General features: G+C 39.1%; 2 protein-coding genes across 8 annotated transcripts in view; one reads left to right on the forward strand and one right to left on the reverse strand.

The window, feature by feature from the left end:
- The window catches only part of Klc (kinesin light chain), a 108,554-nt gene that overhangs the window by 66,881 nt on the left and 13,835 nt on the right, over window positions 1-27,838 (reverse strand). For 4 of the 7 annotated variants that reach the window (XM_083112019.1, XM_083112027.1, XM_083112020.1 and 1 more), the window contains exon 3: window positions 3,963-3,986. The exons of 1 other annotated variant lie outside the window; for it this stretch is intronic. In XM_083112019.1, the coding sequence (XP_082968145.1) occupies window positions 3,963-3,986 (24 nt within the window). Of the gene's footprint in view, window positions 1-3,962; window positions 3,987-21,485; window positions 21,779-27,838 lie in introns of those variants that run through there. 2 more of the 7 variants (XM_083112024.1, XM_083112025.1) reach the window with 2 other exon arrangements.
- The window catches only part of LOC145978973 (uncharacterized), a 59,234-nt gene continuing 38,275 nt past the window's right edge, over window positions 6,880-27,838 (forward strand). Inside the window, exon 1 of the mRNA XM_083112018.1 lies at window positions 6,880-6,936. The gene's annotated coding sequence lies outside the window, so the exon portion shown is untranslated. The remainder of the gene's footprint in view (window positions 6,937-27,838) is intronic.

Consider the following 27,838-nt stretch of genomic DNA (forward strand, 5'->3'; position numbering starts at 1 on the left):
AGCTCACTTAATCATGGTTTCTGTTCAGACAGTTTCTCCAGACGATAATATTTAAAAAGATTATTCATTAACATTCGATCATGTTCTATATTATTATAGAACTCATATTTAAAAAAAATATCTTGTTACGCAGACTACAGATCCCTCAATTTTGTCGCTTTATAACCACTCTGCAGAAGGAAGAAGTTATTTGTTAGAAGAGATTTTAGTTACTCTTCAGCCAAAATAACCCATTCGAAATAACCAATTCTAGTCTTATATGGAATGAAAGGAAGAGCTAAATTTGTTTCGGTGGTGGGTCTGACTGCCGTGCGAGAGGCTTGGATTCGATTCTCGAGGGGTACGTGATCTCAGATGAAAATATTTACGTCAGCCTATATAAGCATCTCTTTGAATCCATCAACTCTTCTGTGGCAGAGGTCCAGAATGAATTAATGTTAAATTTATATAGGTGGGTCGGCACATCTGGCCATTTTGCACCCTTCGGAATATACAGGGCAGGGATCCCTTTATCTAAAATCCTTACCTTTAAAATATAAAAAAGGGATTTAAAAAGCCCCTTCAGAATGGTTCAAGCGCAAAATTATAAAGGGACCTGCACATTACAAAAAAGCAAGGATACACTACAAAAAGGACCGTGCTTCTAAAATAATAATAGTTAAAACATATTGTCATCATCTCAACATGAATGATAAACAGTTGGGAAGATAAACTTTTGCCTGAGAATTTCGAAATAGCAACATTCGATAATAATATGCCGAACACTTATAACATTACATGTACGCCAGATATGACTCCAACCCTTTAACAGATAACGATGTGCAAGATGACTGTGTCCAATGTGAAGCCGAGAAAATATTATCTCTTCTGGACGGGAGGGAAGGTACGTGGAACGCCCTACACAAATGATGAGCTTGAAAGGTAGAAGCGTGTTCCCCGTTACTTCATCACACTCTTTCTGCCACGTGTCAGGAAGGGGAGAATTAGAAACACTCAAGATCTCTCGCGGACAGAAGGTGAACCAGCACATCCCCGTCTGCATCAGCAGACTTCGGAGCAGCATCGGCTCCATTTTCTTGGCGCACACGTGACTGAGCACCCAATAGAAGAATACTTCATTACGGGCAGATAGACTAAGTGCGACCGAAGGAATTAAGACTCTGCAAAGCGTCTTTAGGACTGCATACAATTCTGCTATGTAAAGCGTAACTTTAACTTCCAGAGGCAGCAACAAAGGCACAACCAACTGATTGGAGATTTAAACCCATTCGTGTAAAATACATTCAAATTGGGGTACTGTGATCGAAGTTCTAAAAAAAAAACTGCTGCTAGTATTCGACCATTGGTGTTTCTGCCTTTGGGACGGCACTTAGAGAAGTTAATGGAAAGTGCAGGAAACTCCCAACTGGAGAGAGGTGGAATAAGCTCAGATGGGGCAGGCAGATAGCTATCTACACCAAGTGCTGAAAGGTTCTCGTCTGCGCGAACACCGAATGGGCTTTGTGTGAGTGTGGAACTTTATCTCCACAGCCTCTATGTTCCTTCTCATATCACGATGCAACGTAAAGGGAAGAGTATCTTCTCTGAACGTTGGAGTGGCGAAATTTTTGCGAGATTAACCGAGGGTATGAGTGAAAATTTCACTCAAACAATTTGTTTTGTTTGATTTGCTTTATTTTACTTCGCCTTTTGTGCCACTTTTGACTAATTTGCGAAGATGGGGATGAGTCATGACATGATGAAATTGATGAATGCACACTCACAAACATACATGCCCAAGCCAGGATTCGAATCCGGGACCCCTGGCGTCGTAGCGCGATGTGCTAACCACTTCGCCACGGGGGCAGGCTCACTCAAACAAGAACTGATTTATAATGCGACTTACTCGGACACAGGAATCGGGTCATCAACTGATTACTCCTAGACAAACAACATATATATTTTATCATAATCGCAAAGTCAAACCATTAGTAGCAACTGTGGACCTGTGCAGCGTGGTGGTATATATTCATTATAAAAAGATCTCGCTTCTCGAGGGTTTGGAGCGTCGAAACGAGACGTAAAACGAAAACGAAAATAAAAAAAACGTTTCCCTTAATTGCGTCTACACGCTATGATACATATACTGTAAATCTAAAGACTAAGAGACGAGACTTGCCCTAGTTTATGCGAAAGAAACCAAAAATACATTATGCTCCTTTCTAGGAGTTATTTTATACACGCAACACTTCTCTTGCCGAACCTCGGGGACTACATAACCGGCACGTGCTCCCCTATCAAATGTTCCATGTGAAATATCACACCCACAATCTTAAAAACGACAGCCTCTCCACATTTCAATGGCATCTTGACGTTTCCTATCTTACCCAAATGACTTGCAAGATGAATTGACCCAACCCTGGGAACCGAGAAATGCGGAAGCCTGCTTCAAGCATGCGATTTTATCGCTAATCGTCGCACGACAGTTATCGCCCGACATTTTTGGTCACGAGTTTTATCGCAGAGAGGAAGAAAAATATTTTTCGTTAGCCTATATAGTAAATCATAACATAAACCCAAGCTATTATGACACAAATTCGTACCACGGTCAGTCTAGTACAGGGTGTTTCAATAAAAAGGCAACTGAAAGTATCCAAAACACACCCTGTTGTGTTACTTTCTTACTGAAACACCCTGTATCTTGTTTGGTTAGTTGGATGATTTAATTAGTATTGGTTATTTAGAATGTAGAGGCCATATAGTTCGATAATGGTAATATCCCAGCACTGGATGACAAACGACAGGATTTGAACCTTCGATCTCTTAAATGTGAGATCCAGTCTACTAAACGTTGGGCTTACAAGCTGTGGAAATTCTTGTTTCCCTCTGTCCAGACACTATTGACACTTTTTCATCGACAGATTCATCTCGATAAATGATAAAGGAATTAGAATGAGAAATAAATATGGATTTTGAAGAGTATTTGTGGGGAAAAAAAGACAAAATAAACCAATTATTTCGAAAAACATGTGATTTTCCTTTGATTACAAATCTTGAGGAAATAAAACAGTGTTACACTTCCACCCGATCATTTCGATGAGAAATAAAGGTCTCGTCGTATGACAAACATAACATCAATATATAGAGTACATATGACAAACACCACAGAGGAAAACAAAGGAGCAATGTTTGAAGCTCAGCAATTTTGTGTACCCCATGCAACTCTTTGAACATGCAAAAATGGAAATCATTTTAATATCAACGACAAAAAAACAGAATCAAAGCCAAACCCATACTAATCACAAAGAAGCTTCTCTTTTCTTGTACTCTTGAATAAAAACTATGCTTTAACCACTGCCCGCTGACATTAAAGGTATTCAGGATATCAGAAAAGATTGGTAAGAATAATACTATATCGTTTTCCTCTTTGTAGTTGGTTGGTTCTTGGTAAGTACGCTTTTTTCAAAAAGAGATTGATTTTTTATTATGCGCACATAAGCACATAGGCTATTTTTGTCCGTCTCACAATACGGGGATAAGCCCCTTAACGACAACAAAACTGAGGACACGCCTCTAAAGAGAAAATAAAACATGTTGAAAACATTCTCGCTCAATTTTTAAAAACAATGCAGTCATACTTATTAAGAACAAAACTATACCGTCTCCGAGAACAAAATATCCATTCCCTAGTTCAAAGCTGAGGCTGTTAAGGGGAACTCAGCAGGCGCCAGAGCCTCATTAGCCTGCAACAGTACAGTTCGGGATGTACTACGTGGAAGTAAGGTTGACTTTTTGGTGTATTTTCAGGTCACTCCCTTTGTGATATAGAGAACTCCCGTTACAATGCATAAACAAGAATTTAATACATAAGAACCAAAGTATTATATGAAAATATGTAGTCCATACAGCAACAAAAACACTTGCCCCTCGCATGCAGGGTTGGGTAGACATCACAAACACATATATTATTCAAGTTCCCTTACCTTCCAATCCACGATCTTGGACGTCTAGAGCGACAGCAAGAAGAAAGAAGAAACTGTATCACTACACACAAGTCATAAGATATCTTCCACAAGTTTATAATGACATTTACTTTCCTCATTACTCTAAACATCAATGATAAACATTGACCTGCACTATGGAACTATATCGGGTAATGCAGAAAATAATATAAAATTACTTGCGATGTACAGATTCTCTCGGACTATCGACCAGGTGGATTCTGGAAAGGTTTCCGAGCTTTCGAGAGCTGTCACTTATCTTGTGGGTAGATGTGCAGAAGTGAAGATGAAAGTGACGTTAGCTCTCGAAATCGCGTAAAACCTTTCCAGAACTCATCTGGTCGATAGCCATGGAGAATTTGATCCAATCATTCGTCGCCAGTTAAGGTTCAAGACTTACATAAATTACTTTCCTATATCTTCCCTATAATTTTTATATTAGCTAAGCAGAATAGACGTTAGTTAAATTTATTTTCTGATTGTAAAGTGAAATGTGTTGACGTAATAACATATCTGCAAAGGGAGACATGGAAAGGAAGGGTTCATGAAGGTACATTCACAGACCTTAAAATTATGTTTGTGTGAGTTTAGCTCTTGATCGAAGACTTAAGTTAAAATTAAAGGAGGAGTGGAATAGAGACGAGACATCTGCCTCGGTCACGTCTAGAATTATTCTGTGGCGGAAGGTTATCACAGCTCTCGAGAACGACAGCGGTTCCGGGTTCGAATCGTGGCTTGGGCATGGGTGTTCTTTGTGAGTGTCCCTCCATCAATTTCTTATATCATCACCCATCTCCATTGTCGCGATCAGTCAAAGATGTCAAAATCTACGCTAAATAACGAAAATCAAAATCATCTCTCTTCTCAAATTATACAATACAAGATGCAGCGTTTCTCCGCGCAAAATTTTACAGCATTTACAAGTCATTACGGTAAATAGTTTTGCATAACAATTTTTTCTGTTTGACGCTTCGTTACGACGCTACCAAACCATCAAGAGTCATGTCCGTCCTAAATGTATGCAACCACGCAGAACACGTTCACAGTTGCCACTAATGAATTGACCTTGCAATCACGATAAACCAAATATATGTGCAAAGTCTCGGACAGCAAATTCGGTCTCATTGCCATCCCAAAATTAAAGTTGAGGCGTTTCTCTACTTAGAAACGTTCAAGCAGTAAATACAGATACAGACTAGTTCTAGTTTAGGATATTGCACATTATACTGTAAACGTGAAAGCGCTGGCCGAGTTTGTGGACGCCTTCCTACCGTTCTAATGGGAAAGGAAAGAAGACGACCGATTTATCACGCCTTATCAATCCTAGGAACAGAAATCGATTCTTGATTATGGCTGGGTAGTATTTTAAGGGAAAGCGAGCGGTCAATACAAACACGTCCCTCGTGGAATATTCCCCGTTCCAGAGGCCTTAGAGCAGTGTGGGAGGAGAGGACGGGGTGAGAAGGGTAAAGGAAAACCAGAACTATAAACACGCAACTGCAGTTTCAAGCCCACAGAACCACTAGAAAACTCTTGTCTAATGCTACAAACTTCAACGACCATTATTTCTGTTCATTTTGGTCACGCTGGGTACCTAAATGTAATTGCATTTCGCCTTCCGCTTTTTTTCTTTTCTGTTTGATAAGTCACACACACTCACACACACACTTGTAGTAATCAATACTATTGTCTTTGTCAAAGGCTCCGTTCGATACTCAGTACGGATCCAACTTTAAACTGTACGTCCAGTACCGATTAGTCTATCTATGCATAAAGTTGACAAACTCGAGCTCCGTGGCGGAATAATTTACGTAGAGTGCTTCGAAACTAGAGGCCCTACGTTTAAATACTGGTCACGTAAGGAAATCGTCTATTTCATTATTTCGCCATTCGCGACTCGCCTAGAGATATAGAAAAGCGACTCAAAAATAACCAGAAATACAAAATGGCTCTTATTTTGAGTTTGGTTTTCAAGTCCACTTCATGCACAGGGAGGACAATCGGGAATGAACGTGCAGTTAAAAGTGGGATCCGAACTACTACGTGCCTTCAGCAGATATAGAACCAAGGATGCCTTGATCACAAGGCTACGATGTTTCCACTACACCTCTACTATTATTTTTTCTTAAAAGCACAAGCTATACAAAACGTAACTAGAGCACGGGTGCTTTTCGTATTTCATGTCAGTTTAATGAAGCAAATTTCAGTAAATTTTCCCACTGCCTTCTACAGGTCAATTATGTTGATAAATTCAATCTAAAATTCGAGGTTCAGCTGCTTACTCACATTCTATCTCTCAAAATATTCAGACCCTTATGTGCCCTTCTTTATGTAATAAAGACCCCAGCCCCTCCTCCTCCCGCACACATACATACACACACTATTATCGACCAGGGACATGGATTCTGCCTTGTAATCACCAACTCTGTAGCAAAGTCTTGAGAAAATGCGCAAAGCAATAATGATAATTGTGCTCTTGAACACGCATCATCCTGAAGCATCGTAGTCATTGCGTAACGTACTGTATTCAAGCCTCTTCCCTATCTACAAAATTATATTTGCTGAAGGCTTGTTAGATTTCTGCAATGAAGAACTGCGAATGGACTAATCCGAATGTAAAGCCCATGTTGTACGGTCTGTACAATCTGCTACATAGCAACTCATCACTCTCCTCGAACTCTCATTCTTACTTTCTGAAAATAACTGCATGACTGTTTTCGAACTACACTATGGACTGCCAGGAAGTGAGGCGGCTTGGCTGAAGTGCGCTGGTGTCACATGTAGGGAAGACGGAGCGAGCGAGGACCAAGGAGGGCTTGCTCCTGCACACGACGTGGCAACGTTCAACATGCTGCATTGCCTAAAGCCCGCACGACCAAAGAACCAAGTTGGAAATTCTGTTTTTGCCTTTTGCTCGGAACGCAGGCAGTGCCACATGGATACTTGAACCAATCAGGTTAGTGTAGTTGCCATGGTGACAAAAAAATAATCTTGTGTTATACTGCATTGCCAAACTTATGCCTCGAAGTAACAGTTCGAGGTCCAAGACCGCCGCAGTTTAGAAAATGACAAAAGTCTTCCATTCTCTGCCCCTCTGCATGTTGACAGCAGAAAGTGTCATTACCATTGGATAAAAATCAATGTGGCAACACCACTTTTGCACTTTGAGACTCCCACATCCGGAGACGAAAGGTCTGGGTTAAGATCTTCGTCCGTGTGGGCTTTAATCGAAGTATCAACTTTCCCTTCAAGAGGAAAGGGGCTTTTCATCCCTGGTCCTTACAACACATATCGCAGGGTGAATGCTGTTTGTCGTACCTCCACTTTCCATCGAAAATGAGTTGACGACGTTATCGTGTTCCGTACATGTTAATGCGTCACATTTCGAAGCGACGTATCTGGTTGTCAAGTGGTGCGAATTATCAACAATAAAAAAAACAAAAAAATATTTGTGAAAATCCTCACATACATCAAATTTCAATCGGCTCTCCTAAAAAGTTAGTGCAGATGGACATACGACAACATAGTATTCACCCGGCGATATGTTAAAAAGACTGTCTCGAAAACGAGAACATACACTGTCGTAAAGTATAAAATAAGTGCAGTTGTTAGCGAGTGCCATGGTATCACCGCATATTCTACCAACCACTTTATTTCGTGTTCCGATCGTAGGACTGTTCACCTAGCAACTGAAAATCATATAAAACTGCGACTGCTTCTGTCCAAATATTACGAACTTATCTCTTTACTATACTGTTCTTCTCCCAAGAGTAAAGAAAAAAAATGAATGAATGGTTCGATTGGTGTCAACATGAACTTGTAACAGTTGGAGAATCATACAGATCATTTGCTGAATTCAAGCCACACAAACCATAGTTTGGCCATGTCAATGGTACAAGAAATGTACCTGTATCAATTAATAGACTGGGATCGGTTGCACTAGGCAACATTTATTCAGAATTGGAATAACGAACAATGAGAGATGTGAATGTGGATGGAACCACTTTGGGTTTATCATTATTAGTGTTTAGACATTTTACTGGCTCGTGCGTGTTCATCTCCGCACTCGCTTGTATAGTCTCTATTACATATTGGTAAATGGCGATAAACGTAAATTATTACATTCCTCGTACACACATCCTCTCGCAGCCAAGCAGTTTACGCCGGCGAACGGCCTAAACGTAACAGTCAATCCAGTTGTTCGGATGGATTGTCGTTAACATTCTTAAGAAAATGAAACATATAGGGGGACATTTTTATTTTTGAATCTAATGTCTGTGAAATATGGGGGGAAGGAAACGTATGGATATTTTTAATGTAAAGCAATTGTCACATATCTCCTATAACAGCTGAGGCTTCGACGTGCTGATCCCACGTCACCCCATTACCGGTTGAAGATTTCCACACCTCTAGGTAGGATTGTGGGAGGGAGACTGGCAGTCGGGAGATAGGCCAAGGCCCTTCGAGGGCTATCGCGCCATGGGTTATTATTATTATGCATTTTTTATGTACGGACAAAATGTATAATGGACAAAAAACGACTTAAAAGCTGTTTGGTCCAAAAATAAAAGAAAGAATGAATGAATATTTCTAATTACCGAAACATGATTGTATTTTTTTTTTGTAAATATCTCAAGGGATATCTTCTGGCTAATGTGCATGTGTATTACACCTATGTATCATAGTTATGATGGGTATAGATAATGGATAATTATGTTTAGATTATCAAATGCACTTCTGTTATAATTGATTAATTTATTGACTTGGTGTTTTAAGTCCACTTTATGCCCAGTAAGGCTAATCGGGACTCCCTCGCGTGTCGAACCCGGAACCCCTTGATTACAAGGCAACGACGCTACCACTACGCCATCGGGGAGGTCCGACTTCTGTCATAATGCTCCGAATGCGCAAACAAATGTATTCACGAACCATCTGGCATGTTTTCTCAGTTATCTAGATTTCTGTGATAGGAAATAGACTTATGTAGCCCCGAAACTATTGCGAATATCTAGACTACTGCATCGGAAGCAAACTACACAAAGATTCATGTGAACACTGTAAAAGGGATTCTAAGCAGATTTAACTTCTCAGAATTTGGATTATCATAAGAGATTTTTCGAAAGGAAATAAATTATATCACGGCTTTGCTGGTGTCGGCCGGTCCCGTGCGGCCTTCGAAGCATATGCATTGCTTCATTCAACACATTTAATTCTACAGCTCATCAAGCTTTCCACATCAAATACGAGGTCTGCAGTCGAAACTATTTGAACCATTTGCAGCAGACACTGCACAATGCCAGCGCCATTTGCGGCGAATACAAATTAACTTCCAGTCCAGCGCTTCTTTTAATCTCAAAAGTGGAAGTGGTTTTGCAGTCAGATCAGGATGGGAGAGCAATTCATCATTTAACTCCAAGACGGCGTCAAGAAATGGGCATCGTGCGGAAATCGGTTGGGTCAGATACACGCAGGAAGATACGTACTCACAGATTCATCCACAATATTCTTGCCACGAAATTTAAAATGAATTGTTTTAAATTACTTCACGAATTAAGGATAAAACTTTATACATTGAAAGAAATGAATTTTAAAAAAGTTGCGATTAACTCGGAAGTTTATAAGGTTACGGACACTTCTGGGTTGTACCAAAACTAAGATAACTCAATGAGGTTCCGTGACTACGTGTGCTGTTACTATATAGTTAACGGTGAGTATAGGTGGGTGGTAGTAAATAATCATGTCGTGCTAGGGATTATACAGGGTGGTCATAAATTACTGAGCGAATTTCATTGATGAATAATAAAATAAAACCTAAGAGGTTTTCCAATTGAACTGTATCGTATAGGTGCAAGTGAGGAGCAGCTCTAACAGAGGCTGGCGGAAATTTAAAATTTAGTTCGCAGCGTATGGATTTGTTTTGTTTAGAGAGCACGGCTTTAATGTTTAATAAATATTGTCCGGCTAAAGGTGTGCTAGCTGCCGCGGTTAAGGCTCGGCTGGACCTTTTGGATTTGAATGGGCGATTTTTTTCAAATTTTCCTCTCCATTCGAAAAACCTCTTGGATATTTCAAAACCTGAAAAATTACATCAGCTTGGAATTCATTCTACAGCATTGACGTGAATTTTCGTGTAGTTTTCTATCACTGTTGTCTAGATATTATCAATAGTTTAATAGACTTACGTAATCATGAAACTATTGATAATATCTAGACAACAGTGAAAATTCACGTCAATGCTCTAGAATGAATTCCAAGCTGATGTAATTTTTCAGATTTTGAAATATCCAAGAGGTTTTTCGAATGGAGAGGAAAATCTGAAAAAAATCGCCCATTCGAATGCCAAAGGACCAGCTGAGCCTTAATTTTCGACTCCATCACCAGATTGGCCGTAGTGATGAGTAGTCAATATAAAAATGCCGACAGTTTTCACCCTTACCTGGGATGTAAGGGGTGACCCATTTAGAAGACACCCGAATGTCAGTCTACCTTCCACGTAGTACACACTGGACTGCATTTTGCAGACTAGCGAGGCTCTGGCGTCTGTACTCATGGCCACTATAATCCTCTGAGACTTATGTTGTGTACTGTCCACATGTGTTTGTGATTGACCCTTCATCCATTTAATCTTAGAGAAAGGAGGAAGAAAGAAGAGAAGAGGAGAGAGAGGGAGAGAAAGGACAAGAGAGAAAGAGGGAAAGAAAGAGAGTATCACGATTCATCTTCATCTTACCCAAAAGTGACAGAAACGCGAAGTACAATAAATCATTCCATTACCTTTATGTGGGGTTATAACATACTATTTATTCAATCAAAGTATGTGGCATTGCTGAACTTGCACAACGAACAGCGGAATTCATTAAAAAGAACAATGATGCCAGAAATATTGAGGGAATCATGGTAAGAATCCGACAACCGACTGATATTGTTTGTGCCACAAATGGAGCAAATATTGAATTGTTTTAAATTGCTTTAAAAGTATGGACATACGCAAGAAAAAAACTGTCACAAACGCTCTATGATTTCACGTACGAATGTGCTCAACCTCTACTGGAATCCCTAACCCCTGCGGATACAAATGAGAAATGTTAAAATTTCACAAAACTTCTCAAAATAAAGTTGAACATTTCTTTTTCTGGGTATCTCCAAGTTAGAGGTTCAGCGACAATGTTAAGTTGCTATCTCAGAGATCCTTCGCCCCTGTAATCCGTACAGAAACCGCTCGACTGAATCGACACTTCAAGCATGAAGTCACGCCGTTGAATAAATTGAAGCCACCGCGACTCGGTGGCTGGAGAAAGAAAGTCCCTTGAAGGCTTGGCATTTTGAAACTGAGATTGAGTCCATGCGCTGCATACGAAAGTCGCACTAAACTGAAAACTGGCAGCACACGAGCTCTTAAAGTGCAGAGGAACATAATCGCTGGAACTATCAACAATCATATGGATTCCTTCTGTATAGCTGTGATATAAATAAGGAACGCGAATACCCACAAAAGCCTTGCAGTTAGGCAGCCCGCTTTACTAATACCGTGCAAGAATATCCTTTGACACGGCACATTTTCTCCGAAGCTTGTATTCTAGCGTTGTGCCTCAAGACATTGGAACTCTCTCCCACAGTATCTATACAATGATGGCACCGAGAAAAGCTGGTTTTTGGTTTAATGTGTATTTTTAATAAGTTTGCCTCTATTGCTTCCAGACTAGAAACTATAACACGATTACATAATGAGACGTTTAGTGCGTCTTTCAATGATCCAGAAGGGCTTCCCCGATGGCGTAATGGTAACGTCGTCGCCGTTACCCGCTGGTTTCACAGTGGTTCGGATGTCACTAACCTGTATGTTCAGTTCCGGTTAACCAATCTGTGCAAAGTGGACTTAAAATTTCAAAACAACTTCAATGAATCGACAACTAGCAAAGTTTCTCCTCATTCTGCACACAATTGAATCTAGGTTTCAGCGTTTTCTGTGCTCTCCTGTTCAGATACAATATTAAACTGTGCTCTCCTGTTCAGATACAATATTAAACTATTTCTCTCTATAGTGTGGCACTTTTTTAGAACAGAAGTGTCCTACTTTCAGCCATCCCATATTTAGGAACTTCTTTAGTACAATGAATTTGAGGAGGATTTGCTTCTACCCAATTAATCAAATATTATTTTCAATAATACTAGCAACTACCCTATTATTAACATAAGCTCTCTGGAAAACCTCGATGCATTACGTCAAAATATTTTCTTATCTCTTGCAGTAATTGACTGATATGTTCAAGTGGCCCTTCGCTCCTGTTTCGCTTTTATGTATATATCCTTAGGTTAATCGTGACACTGATGATTGACATGATTAAATTAATGGGTTAACAAAAGAACATAGGAGGGCCAAACCCGGATAAAATTTTATCCGGATATTCTAATTATCTGAATGTTCGACATATCCAAATCTGGACAGTTTCATTATTTATCCGTTTTACGACCTTTCAGCGCATTGTTTTATTCATGTTCGTATTTCTTTCGTACGGTTTCCCAACAAATCCATCATCCAATCTGTATATCCGTTTACGGATTCTCAGCATAATTCTATCAATGTTCATATTTTTCTTCTAAAACAGATCTCTGCATTAGTAACTTCGGCATTTATCACATGTTTGCTTACTTTTCAACATGGGTCACTCTTGTACAAGGATAATGTCCAACTTTTATTTGGTAATTATTTCCTTAATATCAGAAAAATGACTTACTGAACTTGAAAAAGTAAATAGCGATCTGCACACACGAAATATCTGAATATGTGTTACCCGGATTTTGTGACTATACATAGAAAGAACATCAATGCCATGGTTGGAACTCGAACCCAGCACCTTCTATGCAAGACTGAAGCTCTGCATTTCAGCAAATAAATTTGCAGGTGTTACTATGAAAATGATTTTATATTAAGACTTTGAAAATCCACATGAAATCTTCAGCATTACCTTCCACACCTTTGGGGAGAGAAAACATTGGCTATGGTACGTAGGAGAGAGAGGACGACTGAAAGCACCTGTTCGACACAGACACGGGCTCCTCTCCTCGCTCGCTGCCTTCACAAGATCAACAGAGGTGGAAAAAGCAAGTGTAGTGGCTGGAACCCTTCCGCTCTGCTGAGCACAATACATGTGGCAACGTTGATCAAGTTTACTCTTCAGAATGGATTTTTCCTCTACGGGGTTTCTAAGGAAACCAAACAGTTTTAGAAATGGAACGTTTCTGCATTTAATGAGGTGGAAAAGTCTAGAATATGGAACAAATTACCTTTCGACAAAGCAAATTATTCTCTCTTTCATCGAAAAATTGCAAGCATGAAAAATATTGGCTTTAAGTAAGAACGAAAACCTGATATTCTGAAATTATGAACTTTTCAGAAAATATTTAAAATCCATTTTGTACAAGATAAAGTAATTCAGACTGAACCACTAACATGTGTACCTACCAGGAATCGAAGCTGGGGCCTTTGATTACGAAAGCTCGGAAGAGGGTATGAACAGTCTCCCTCAACTTACCAATGTGATTTTAATAGGTTCTTAGCTCTCAACGCTGTAATAGTTTCTAAACACGAGAAAATATATCTTAATATCGGTCTCATTTGAAATTGCTTTTGCTTTCGCAGTAAAAAAAAATCAATCTTTCCGTTTAGTGTTACATTTGGAAAGTCAGGTGTATATTATCACGGGTAGACAAAACCAAAAATAAATCAGGCAGCAGCCCCTTTTTTTCAGGAGCCAGCATTTTTTTTTCAAATCGGGCCTAAGAAAGCCATAAGCCCAACTAAGATAAGCTATGAAATGTGATCTTACAACATTTTGTTTATTAATTAATACAAGATTGGATTAGAAAGTAATTAATTATTGTGCCGGACTGGCATTCCGAAAGTTCCACTGGTAACAGCGTGAAAAACATTCTAATGTGTGGCAAATTCTACCATATTGCAACTAAAAATTATAACGTGATATTTATTATTCTCATTTAATAATACATGTGATACAGAAAACACACAAACATTAAAAACACATACTGTACTAGTTTTGTTTTTTTAAAAAAAAAGATAATGGAAATTTCCATAAGAGAACTCGAAATTTTCTTTAAAAAAAAAATTCAGGCGCCCTGTTTTCTTTTCCTACCACGGAATGTTATAATGCTCAATTTTGTATTTGTTCTTTTTGTGTCTTCTTTATGTTTCTCTCTTTCTTCTTTGTTTGTTATTGTACAAACATTTAGTAGGTAGAATGTATTTAGTATGTATATATATCCATCGGGGTTAGGTGGTAGAACAGCCGCAGGCTGAACCTCGCCCTTTAATAAAGGAAAATTGAAATTGAAATTGAAATGTAATCTATTTTATTATTATTATTATCTTCCCTAGGTCGGAAGAGAGACAGAGAAAGAAATAAAAAAGCGTCAGTTTACATAACTTTCACAGGAAACCGAGGCGAACTATATGAATTAATGTACTTTCATCCTAGTTGATAGGCATTCCTTCCCAACGTGTGCGTACATTCGGTTGCCTGCATATACGGCGGGTTATGGTAAAATTATACGACTGCGTCGCATTTCGCCTTGGCGTTATGCAACCCAATTAGGATGAAAAACATCTTGCAGAAAATAATTTTTATTCATGCTCCATCCTCTCTGGTCAGCTAAGCCTAATGCAACTTTATCTGTTACCATATAAAATTACTTTATGCGGGTTATTGCGGTGAAAAAGGTTATTCATCTGACCTCATCAGCAAATCAGTCGCTGCAGAATCAGCTAACTGCTAGGCTAGGAAGGTTTTAGTTTCGCCGTTCCTTTTGCTTAGGTTCGTATAAAGGATCCTTGTTCTCCTTTTGATAAATTCTACACCTACGGTATTGTGCACCTAGTCGAGACTGGCAACCTTATCTGCCACCAATGCAAAACACTGATTAGATATCAACATTCTGGGGAAATGGTGAGAAAGAACACAAAATCGGCTGTACTTCTTGGCGCAAATCAACACATGGTTCATCAAAGAGTATAACTTGCTCTCCTACAATGTGAACGTGCAACATGTCCACAAGCGAGTTATTTAATCTTTTCTTTGACATCACAAAGTATATCAAGCAATGCTTTCCCGTCATTTGTTTGACAATTTTCACCTTTACATATCAGACCCAACCTTGCCAAGCCAAGGAAGGTTAATGGTGTCCTCCCAACATTAAGCTACGTACACACGAGCTAATTTTGGTCGTTCTGCCGCTGCCGCAAAGTCGTTCAAAAATAGAACCGGGCGAATAAGACATATTATATTCTTTCGTTCCATTTAGTCGCGGAAATTAACGCCTAGACTGCCGCCGCGACAACGCATGGCAGCAGACTAGCTATTTTGTAGCAGCGTCTCAATCTCAGGACGTGCAAGGACGTATTTGGGGGGGGGGGAGTCCAGGGGGTTCGGACCCGCCCACCGAAATATTTATCAAGTACTAAAATTAAATAATGAAAGATATATTCGTTTAGCCGTTGTTGTATAAGTTCCTCTGAACATATTGGAAGACAAGGATTATATTGGAATCATAGGGCTTTGAAGGACACGAACGACGTATTTAGGGGGTCCGGACACTCCCCCTAGACGAAAGACTTAAGTACGAAAATTAAATAATAAAAATATTCTCGTTTATCATTTGTTGTATAATTTCCTCTGAACTTCTTGTAAGACAAGAATTGGGATCATACGGCTTTGAAGGACAGGAAGGACGTATTTAGGGGGGGGGGGGGTCAAGAGGGCCGGACCACCCGAAAGACTCACCAAGTACTAACATTAAGCAATGAAAATATTAGCATTTGTTGCATAATCGATGGTTATTAATTACCTCTGAACTTTTTAGAAGGCAAGGATTATATTGGGATCATACGGCTTTGAATGACATTACAAAGATGATTTACGTACACTACTACTAAAAACAATACGAATAAAATATTAATCACAAACTTACTTTTTTCCAACTACAAGTAACATCATATTTGTTATCCGATAAATATTCAATTATTAATCTATTTGACAATTTCATTGCCAGGGCACTTGTTTTTATGTAAATTATTCAGATCTTAACTACAGGTAAGCTACGTAATGAATATGCACTCTTATATCTCTTTTCTTACAGTCTTTTTACCTAATCGTGTAATAATAATATAAAATTAATTTATGTATTGTAATTAGTATTAATTTGATTTATAATTATTTTAATATAAACATTATTATTATGAATAATATTATTCCTGAGACACTTGGTTCGGACCTCCCCCCCCCCCCCCAAACAAATTTCTTGATACGTGCCTGGTGCTGAGGGTCAGTTGGTATACGAAAAATAATATTTTAAAATCTGGAGAGTTGTTAATTCACGTCCAAAGAAGTATCTCCGTTATAAGTTCACTTTCTGAGAACTTAAAAATGTTTCCGTGTTAGATACTAAAGGTATATCTTGTGCATGTACCGAACAAAGACCACACGGGGTGTAGATTTGCGGCTCCATATATTCTCGACCTGGCGAGAGTGGAGGTGCTGAGATAATTACCACGCTCCGTAGGGTAGCCCTTCACAGCCGATTGTGCAGGGACAACTGAATTCTGACCCCACACACACCCACCTGGAATCGAACCCGTGTCCTCCACGTGGTTCTCGGACACCCACCGACAGCGCCGGAGTGGCTCATTACTGAACTGAATTAGTTGTTACCGTGAGGTCCTACTGTTTAATGACGGGTAGGTAATGCATGGACTATTCGTTGCGTTTTTCTTGACAAATAAAGCAACAATTTGTTCTTTATTGTCGCGATTAACATATGTAGAAAAGCTACCTAATAAGAGAGCAACACTAATGCAAATGTATTTTTAGTGCACCAGCTTAGCGGTTTTTGAAGGGCGACTTAAATCTTTCGTGCTCTACTCTTTGACACAGTCTTCTTTATCTTGTCTCTAGTCTCCTTGGCATTTTCTCACGGTTGTAACTCGGTGTATATTAGTTTCAAGCTTTCCGCCATAAGCACGCGACGATACCGACCGCCATTGAAGTTACATCCTCTACAGAAAACAGAACGATTTGTCCTTGCTCATGTTGCAATCGACTTCCGGTTTCACATGAAGAGAGAAGTCCGCAACAGCTTCAGGGAAGGGAAGGGATACACTTGCTGTCTCCTCCCATTAATGCTCGAGCCTCCAAGCTATGACCTTGTGAATGTAGGATGACGTACACCGTGATGACGGTATCGGATCTCTTTTTTACGGATCCGACCGCGAGCAGATTCTTTTCAGTGTAGTAACAGGCTGAGATTTTAGGGGGGGGGGGGGGTACATTTCGTTCCATCGCAAACTATTGGGCGATGTGCAAGGGAAAAATACTTCCACCGTGTGGCTATCTCGATGTATCCATGTCCTGAAATTTCTAACACGATGTGATAAAGGGGAGACCCCGAGTAAGGTGGTTCATTTCAGGTCTGGGAGCAAAACCTTGGCCGGGATTCGAACCAGGGGACTTCGGTGGCGACATCAGAAGTTGGCTACCCAACGCGTTCGGTCACAGCAGGCCCGTATCCAGGATTATTTTTTAGGGAGGGGCCAGGTATGTAATTAGAAATATATTTAAGGGCTCCGAACAAAGTGTCTCTGAAAAAATATGAAAATAATAATATATGATTAAATTAATGCGTTAATATAATTTATCGGTCTATTCATAATGCTTTAATTAATACTGTATTGTTATTATGTGAACAGGTAAAAAGAAGGTATAAAAAATATAAATATAGCAGTACGTATTCATGATGAAGCTTACGTGTAGTTTAGACCGCCAAATTCGAAAATGTGGAACAGAGAAGATTCGAAATGCTGTGGACTCTATTCAATTAGGATATTTTATGTCACTTTTCTGCCAAGTCTAATCGCATTCGCAACGATGAGGATGAGTAACGATATGATGAAATTGATATAATAATAATAATAATAATTCCTAATACGTATGTAGAGAACATGTCTAAATGTGAGTTAACAAAAAAAAACGAGCGATATTAGTATGGCGGCAGCTTCGAAAAAAGTCGGGACAGGGATTAAAATGAATGAACTGTCCCAACTAAATCGGGACGTCTGATAGCCTTGCATCAATGATATAAAACTAAAACTACTCAATATTGCAGACTCAAGAATTCTGGAGCCTGCCAACAAATCCATTCATTTATGCAATGACAAATTTGGAAAATCGTCGATGTTATTTTGGTAGCTTTTGCAGGTTCACATTTAACCCATGGCCCCTTCCCTGGGTCGCAGAGTCTGTACGTGCCCTGATTGGTTTGGAGTGTTATCCTCCTCTTCTGGCAACACAAGCCAGGAGCTTCTTTCTCACACTTATGAGCACGCTACTCACGGCCGTATATAAGGGGACGGTTTATGGGGTCAATTGGTTGAGTAAACATTCTGCATTAATTACATAATCAAATCAATCATTTCATTAATTAGTTGGAGAATTGTGAAAAATGTATAAATGGTTTATTTTTACTGGATTCACATATTTTTCAAATAAAATAGTGTTTTCTTCATAACCCACGAATGTTTCAAAATTATTACGGAAAATATACTGTAAATAGCAATAATTGATTGTATGTAGTCTCAAAAGTGAAGAATTCAGACGTAAGTTAAAAAAAAATATGAATGTATAGGTACAATAACCACATGAAAGAATAATATTATTGTTAATAAAACTAGGTGCACTTTAATGTATACAATGAGTTTGTTCACAAGGAAACATGTTATTGATAAATTATATAAACTGTTTAATAATAATACAAATATAGTCATTAACGTCAAGCAATTATTATTAACGGTTTATAGCTATTTGAAGTTGATTATCCTTGGGTTGCTGAAAGTTGAACTTCACCCATTATTTCTCTACATATACGGCCATGACGCCACTGATCAGGGATTGAGATTCAATTACATATCGAATATATTATAATGTACATTAAAATATCGTCACAATATGGTTTGCCGATATCCTTAAGAAAATATTTATCATCTAAGCCGATTTGAATCACTACTTAATTATATTTATTCAGTATTTGGCAATATAAATATAAGGTGAGTTGGAATTTGCAACAAATATTGTCCTTTAGGGAACTTACATATTTTATATTTTACTATATATCTCTCTCCGCAGATATTCCGAAAGAGAAAATACACAAGATCCGGCGGGCTGTAGTTATTGCTACCCGTAAAACAACAAGGGAATCTAGTAAGAAATTAGCCAAGCCCTCTGTTCGTCAAAAGCAGCCGCTCTAGTCGCCAAAATCTTCTGCGTCTACTAGTGTTGGGGATATATCGTCACGATATTTGGCGATATATACCGTGTCGGCGATATATCGTCACATTTGGCGATATACACAGTGCGGCAATTTGAAATCGAGATATATATATAAGTATATAGTGAAAACGATATATCGCCGATATCGTCTGTGACGATATTTTCTTAACGATATATCCCGATATCAAATTTCTGATATCGTCCATCCCTAGCGTCTACTCGCCAAAACGGGCGACTTGAAATTTCTACATAGGCGCAAAACCAAAAATTCTAGTCGCATTTTGGAACTTGCGATCGGTAATTTCAACACTAAGGTTGCAGCGACCAATAGGTTGGTGTTAAAGAAAGATATTGGAAACAAACAGCCCTACCTAAGAAAGTTTACTGCACGCAAATAATTATCGGTTCAACAATTCATTTAAAACTTTACTTTCATTTCCTTATCATTCGTCTTTATTGGAACGTTTGCAGTGAAAACACGTCTTTCTCGTTGTTTATCTCAGTTGCTTTTGAGTTATAGCTGGTGCGTGACCACGATAATTCTCAAATGACTAAGTCATCAAGGCAATCATTAATAACACATTTCACGACTACTTAGAAAGTGCTTGAAAAAGCGCAGCATAAGGTTTAGTGTACCGCAGTGCCATGAAGGGACAAAAGAGGCTGGAGGTAGGACTACACACATTCCCGATTTCGCTAATATTCTTTACAAGAATTAATGTAACAAGGAATGGACTTTTGTATGGTGCATTAAATTAATAAAATGGATGTCCAATGTCGCAGCAGGAACTGAGTTTTGCCAGAATAGAGTTCCGGTGCATTGCGGCTCACTTTAAACGCTGCTTCCCTTATTCGAGGAATAAATATCAAACTGCCCTGAACATCGTTCTCTTGTACAATTTATGAAATGTTTTGTACATTACAAGATAATTTATATTCTTTCACGTAATGTAATTCATCTCCTGTGCCACCTCATTTCATAGCACATCAATTTTGTCCTTATTAAGGAAAGGATTCGCGCATGCGCAGGGAGTTTTGTCGCATCGTGCTCCTCCGAAACCAAATTCCCGGGACCTTCACTGTTTTGTCGCAACGTGACTCGAGATGACTCGAGTCAATTATATCGTCCGGTGTGCAGCGGCTCATAAGAAACCCATGTTCAACGTTCCCTCGAGTCGGTTTGCAACAAAATGACTCGTTGCGTCGGATCTGGTGTGCGGCTGGCCTTGATACACCACACCGATGAAGCAACAGTTGTATCAAAACAAGAAAATATTACAGAGCCAATTCACGCCGTGGAATTTGACGGTAAAAATAAAGGCACGCCAATGTATGTAATGTGGGTGTATATTGAACTTTGAACCGGCTCGAATCAGAAACCTTCCTACGTCAGTGCTCGAGTTAATAAAAAAGATCTTCCAGCCCTGCCCTCAAGAGATGTCTAACTTCGCCACTGCGACTGTCCAGGCTCGGGTTAATATCATCGCATGCCATCCCTTCCCCCCGCCCCCTCTTCCCACACACCTGCCCATATGCAATTTCCGAACTTTAGGGCCAAGTCATAGCAGTTATATATTTTTACATTTCAAATGTCGTATTTTTCTCATTTTGAGGCCCTTTCCAAAGTAATTGTTCTCTAGTGGAGGACCCTTACATGTTGAACCCCCTCATAATCCCGGGTATATTATCATTACAGTGGCGTGCACAAGAAGGGGGTTGGTGGGGGTCATTTCACCCAGTATTCCTAAAAATAACTCAAAGGCAGGAAAATATGGTAAATGAGGAATGGCTACTAAAAATATACACGTAACCATCCCTCCCCTTTCGAAAATCGTGGGCACGCCACTCATTATCAATTATGACACGTGTCCGTTCCACGTCCAATCATGATTATCAACCATGCCGACCGGCAAATCACTGAAGCTCGCCCCCATGAAATGTACTTACGGTGACCTATAATCAGCAGTGACGTCGACAGAAGGGAAAAGAGGGCGTACGCCCCTGTTCCATGCAGCTCGTAAAACTGGATAAATAAATACCTTCTAGTTCAGTGTGAATTTTTATATGGAAGGGTACACAATATATCACCCTAATTTTTCTGGACTGATTTGTAACCATTAGAGTATCTATATTCTACAAAACACACTTTAATTAAAAACCGTAACAAACTTACGTGATCTATCAAATGTACACACCTACACCACACTATAATGTCCGACTAGAACTCCTTGTACATGTAACACATTACTTAACATATATGGAACACTGCACCGATTACTACATTATCACTTTTGTTCTACATCACCACATCACACCTTATTCAATCAACAGGTAAGCACAAGGTAAAACGAGGGGATATATTGTAACGAAGATATCTGCGTGATGCTTGTTTGATGTGCAGGCATTACTGATCGTTGGCACACACACGACACAACCGCACGCTCGTTTTCAGCTTTACAGAGAAAACTGCTGTTTGGCAGTAAGAATATCATACAGCATGACGCGGCCATGACTCACTGTGCATTGTTGCCATCTCTCCTGTACTCGCCCGTGCGAGCACAAAGAACACGGCACTCGAGACCGAGTCGCTTCAGCGATCAGCACTTGCTCCTTTACAACGAACTTGCACTTCCTACTGTTGCAGGCGAAGTCTTGGAGGTACGCCAGATGAATAACGCCAAATGTCGAAACTGCTTTTTTGGTTCGCGTCAGTCAGACGTGTTAATCATTGCGAGTCATAATTAGGTCTGGCAGTTATCTGCATCCCGACAATTGGTTTAAAAACTTTCGTCCAACAAAAGGGTACGCTTTCGAATCTTATTGGAGCGATGGAACACGAGTTCGAGTCCCGTCCGCCGCGTCATGGGCGTATGCACTTTTTCTCCCCAAGGGAGGCATACTCTTCTACTGCGTTCGTAATTTTATTCATCGTAAGAACTCATTGGCGTTCGCCGTCAAGGGAGACCTACTTCTCCTTCCTCTCACTCTTTTATATGTAACTCCTTTCTCTCTTTCCCTCTTTTATATTTTTCTAGCTTTCAACCTTTTCTCAGCTTTAGTACTTATTCGATCCTGTTTACTCCCTTTCTTCTTGACCATTCGGTTTTCTTCTATGGATGTTCTGGTATTTCTCTTCTCTTTTCTTCCTCTCTCACTTCTCTATTTCTTTCTCTCCTCTGAGAGTGTATGTCGTCTCCCTTCTCTATCTTTATTTCTTTATCAGTTTCTCACTTATGCTTTTTCTTTTCTTTCCTCCTCTCTCACATTCTACCTTTTGAATTTTGATACCCCCTTGCAAAATTTTCTGCAGGCACTCCTGTAAGAACTATAAAAATATTGTGGTATGTTCATAGATGATCGCGCAGCATTCATGTAGTCACAAATTTATTTTGTGAAAATAAAATGTTACATATAAAAAGGTGCGAGTACGGGCATACCGTTAGAAAAAAAAAAACACTGATGATTTTACTTTCCACGCAAAATAAAAGTACAGTGATACGGCCAGGCAACCCTGCTTGTGTATTTCATCGAAACAGAAGACTTCAGTGGCGAGGTAAGTCGATCAAATTCACTAAACAGCAAAGCTTTTTCATGATCCTTTAACGCACTCTGCTACCGAGCCGACTGTATAAATATTTTAAAATATAACTAATCGTTTGACATGATTCGGCATATAACTGAAATTTCTTATTATTGATTTGTTATTTTACTTCCCTTTTTTGCCACTTTTGGCTAATTGCAAAGATCGGGATGAGTTATTATATGATTGATTTATTGATTGATTTGCTTTATTTTACTTCGCTTTTTGTGCCACTTTCGGCTAATTTGCGAAGATGGGGATGAGTGATGATATGTTGAAATTGATGGACACTCACAAACATCCATGCCCAGGCCAGGATTCAAACCTGGGACCCCTACCGTCGTAGCGCGATGTGCTAACCACTCCGCCAAGGAGGCCGGCAAAATTTCTATGAAGTGACCCTCGCGATATTAGCCCTGGGTCTCTACATTTACAAATCTGGCTCTGATCATGGTCTTCTCTTTTTTGTTATATACTTGTATCATTCGTTCGTTCTTCTCTGTCTTGGTGGGAAGCTTTTTCACTGCAACCTTCAGGTTTTCCGAATTTGTGCCTTGTGCTTCATGTTCGCGTAGTATCCAATTAATCATTATCTATGAAAACAAGTCCTCTAAGCAAGTTGTGATTAGAGAGAGCTAACCAATGAACGCGAGAGAGGGAAAGGGATTGCATGGAGGGGACAACGCGACCGCAGCTACCAACCATTTGCAGCAGCGCGTATTGCTTCGCTCCGCCAATTCGCTCTCTCTCCTCTATCGTTATGCCCGGCGTTGCTCCACCCACACCTGGGACTGACTTTTTTCTTCTTTTCTTTCTTCCAAGAACTGTGGCGAGGTTCTTTTATCCGCCTAATGAGGGAACCTATGGCCTATATCAAGGACGTTTTCTAACATTTCTCTTCAATAGTCCAAAATTTGAGAGCATTCAATTGAATATTCGTGTGGTCTGCTTTCACTGCTGCGTACGTACGTATCTGTAATCATTTTACGACCGGTGGAGACATATTGCACAGTGGTTATGATCCCACTTTAGAGTGTAGGTCCAGTCCCAATTGGCATATTTGTGCATAAAGTTAACTTAAACTTTGACAGCCTTCGTAATCGTTTTGTGGCACCGTAGGTTTATTTTCTATCACAGATGTTAACACCTATTTTATATCCCAGATGTCAACACCGAATGCATACTGCATGAAGATTCACCTGAACAGTGTTTCTCAAACATCAGACCACGGACCAGTACCGGTTCCTGGCATAAATTGTACCGGTCCGAGAGAGGTTCTCCTGAAACATTTTTATCCAGTCAACATCATTAAAATCAAATGAATACTGTAGTAATCAGTTTTCCAAGTGTACTAACATACTCGCCAATTTCCCGATTAGCATTTAATTGGTGTTCAAAATGCAACGCGCCAATGAAATTCGGCACTTACCAAATTAATTTAATCATGTTACCCTGATGAAACTACACGATTTCATTAGATCCGGTCCACTGGCTGACAACTATAACTTGAACCTAAGGGTGTGTATGTCAAGCCCAAATATTATCGAATTAGTGCTCATTAAGATTATGCCATAAGTTTGTATTACGTTAATTTCGAGGGTGCATATTAACTGATGCATTTAAAAAAATACAAAGGTACTTGTACTTAGGAATTGTTAGGATCGGCGCATCGATACCGGGCCGCGGTGTCACGAAAGTTGAGACTACTGCTCTAGAAGGAAGTCTGAACATATTTTTCAGAATTTCGAACATCATAGCGGTTTCTCGAAAGGGAAAAAATCTAGAAAACCCTTTAATGGTGCAGAGCAAACGCCCAGTAGTGCATTAAAAAAAAAACCTAATGAATCTACAAATTAGGATATGTTTATCATCACAAATTGTGTGAAAATTATAACATTATCAAGAAGGTAGCAAAGCACACACCTGCTTCAAAATGACTGCACCTACAGCTAAGGCTGTGTAGTGATTCTCAGCGCACATATCGACAACACACAACCTCACACAGAAATATGTGACAGTTCAGACACCAGCATCTAGTTAGCCTAATTTTTACACATAAGGTCCACAATGCATCCCTATTTAACAAATCTATGAGAAAGTAGATTCAATCTTATTCAGTCGCTTACAACCAGTTACGTCCACATGACAGCTGTTGGCTTTCTGATGTGCAATACGCGTCTTGTCAAATGTCATGGTCTGGAATTATCTCGTGAGGCCTCGCTGCTAAAATACTCATGGTTCTCTTCATCCGCTTTTAACTTTAGGTTTTCTTTGGCGAAACTTGGTACAATGTCTCTGGGTACAGTGGGATGCATTGATATTCCGAGGCAAATTAAGGATGATGCGAAACTCCCTTTAAAAATGGAGCTACCGCGACTTTTGTAAAAATGTTAGAAAATTTCACACAAACCAAAAAATCATTATCGTACTTATTCGGACATCAATAACATAGCTAACTAATTATTTATACATAGGTCGTATTTTCGTAAAGCCGTTAATGGTTGCTAGAATGGGCGAGGCACTGTTGCATACATTCACGATATAATGCTGCGTTCTTCCCCTTACTATTCACCGATCTTTGAAAGAAAGTCTCAAGTCGCATTCAAACAGCTTACTTTGGGTAAGATGACCCAGACCAACGTAACATGAAAAACAGTGAAAATCAGATGCGTATCAAGAAAGAAAAATCCGGGAATGATTTTTGATACGGTCACGGTGTTTATAAACGGTATACGTTATTATTATTATAATCATTATTACTATTATTATAATTATTATTCCTATTATTATCTACGCACACACAATTTGTAACATATACGAATGTGATAATGAAAATCTCAAATTCTACACACCATCCTTCTTGAATTTGTTGGTTTTGCATTTCTCGAATGAAAATTGTAATTTCAAGATATTTCCGACTCTTGCAGACAAGAAAACTTGACTAGCTATTTTACATTTCCAGACTGTCAGATGGTGAAAATCAGGAAATAAGTTTCCGAAATAGGGATCGGGGGACAGGAGTTATTTATTACTAGGGTTCGGATAATTATGCATTTTGCCTAAATGTATATTTAAAAAGGTAAAAAAAAGGTAAAGTGTTCCCCTGTGCTTAGCACCACGCCATGAAGGCGTATAGGGGGTGTGGGGGTAACGCCCCACACTTTCTTGATCCGGTCGTGAGTGGGGGTGATGTGATCAGCATCACGCCCCTGACCGCCTTTACCCCCCAGGGTTTCCCCCAGGTACCCATGTTATTCGACGCTGGGTAGGCGCCGGGGCCGCTTCCACCGTTAGAAAAGTTCCCGGATTTGAACCGGCCGGGGATCGAACCCGGGACCTTTAGCATGGTAGTCAGACGCGTTACCGACTGAGCCACCGCGGCCACCTAAATGTATATTTAAGGATTTTTAATTAAAAATGCATATTTCATATGCAGGTGCATATTTTTTATGAAAATAAGTTGTTGATGTGCACATTTCTCTTGCCTGAAAGATTCCATTCGTCGATTAAAAACAAAGGGTTACAACTTCAAACAAGCGTCGAAATTATATAAGACGTTAAAGAGACCCTCGCCCAGGTTGAAGATGATGTGTATGTACATAAATTGGATGCTGTATTGAAAATTAACAGTGGGTACGCACAATGGTGAAAGTTTGCAAAATTCTGCATACAAATGGACAAGGTGTGGATGATCTGGAACTTTGTGTGTCTCACTTTGTTGCCCTAAATACAGTCCACTTGTATCTTGCAAAGTGGAACGTGTGTTTTCTGAATATAAGACTATTCTAGCTGAAAACAGGAGTTAAGTTCGAAAATTTTAGACATCATGTTGTTATCAAATGCAAATGTGTGTTTCGTTAAACACAGACCCATTAATTGAAAAAAAATCTGTGTAGCGAATGAGCATTCAGAATAATGCATATTCATTGCCTGGCATGCAATCTGCAGGACACTGTAACAGACTGACCCCCGAAATCCAAGCCTCTTCCTCAATTGTAATATTCAAAAGAAAATTAAAATTACTCATGTTAAACATTTTGGACATAGATTGAATTCCCAGAAAACAATACCTTTAGCTAACGAAATTTGCCTTCTCTATAGGTAGTTAGTTGTGTGTGAGTATGTGTTCATATAGAAACTGTACTGCATTTATTTTTAATTTTCTCTTCACATATATTTTTTATTGCGTTACTAAAAAATGATCTACTGTGATTAATGGTTAATCAAGTTTTTGACTTCTCGAATGCAAACTCTGTATTACTTTTATTTTATTTTTATTTTACTACTTATTTTTCTATTGTCACTTTATTTTTCATTTATATTTTTCATTTTTTAATTGAATACAATTAATTGTAAAGAAAAATTTAACACTATAGTTATTGGTTAAGCAGAAGAGAAGGCATTAATGCCTTAACTTCGCCATGTAAATAAAGTTGAAAATAAATAATCTTTCATAGTTTGTAATATACAGCATTTATAAATTAAATGGGTTTTTGAAGTGCATATTTTGCATATTTTTAGTGCATAACTATCTGAGCCCTACTTATTACCATCCCGCTCACCCCTAGTGGCATCAAAAACTTAAAAATGTGTGATGACACTTCTCCGTTACTTACAGAGCAATATCAAATTATTTTTCACTTGATCTGCATGAGAGCTGATCGACTTTTTGAGTTATCTTATTACTTGAACGAGGTCAAAATTTAAGTAAAATTTTAACTGAGCACAGTGCAGTAAGGTTGTTAGGGTACAATTATGCTCCATCTACAGGCAATAAATTTGAGCATTGTGATTTAAATGTTACGATATAAAAGTAGAAAATGAAATTAATTGTTCACGATGTTCCTAGTACTAATATTTCTAAGGTATTTCTGGGGGATGTTGTAAACCAAATCCCCAGTCCTCTCTCAGAACACGCTTGGTGGGAATAGGATGAAACTTTTCTT

Source organism: Lepisma saccharinum, chromosome 25 (assembly GCF_977018435.1).
Source record: "Lepisma saccharinum chromosome 25, izLepSacc3.1, whole genome shotgun sequence".
Classification (NCBI taxonomy): domain Eukaryota; kingdom Metazoa; phylum Arthropoda; class Insecta; order Zygentoma; family Lepismatidae; genus Lepisma; species Lepisma saccharinum.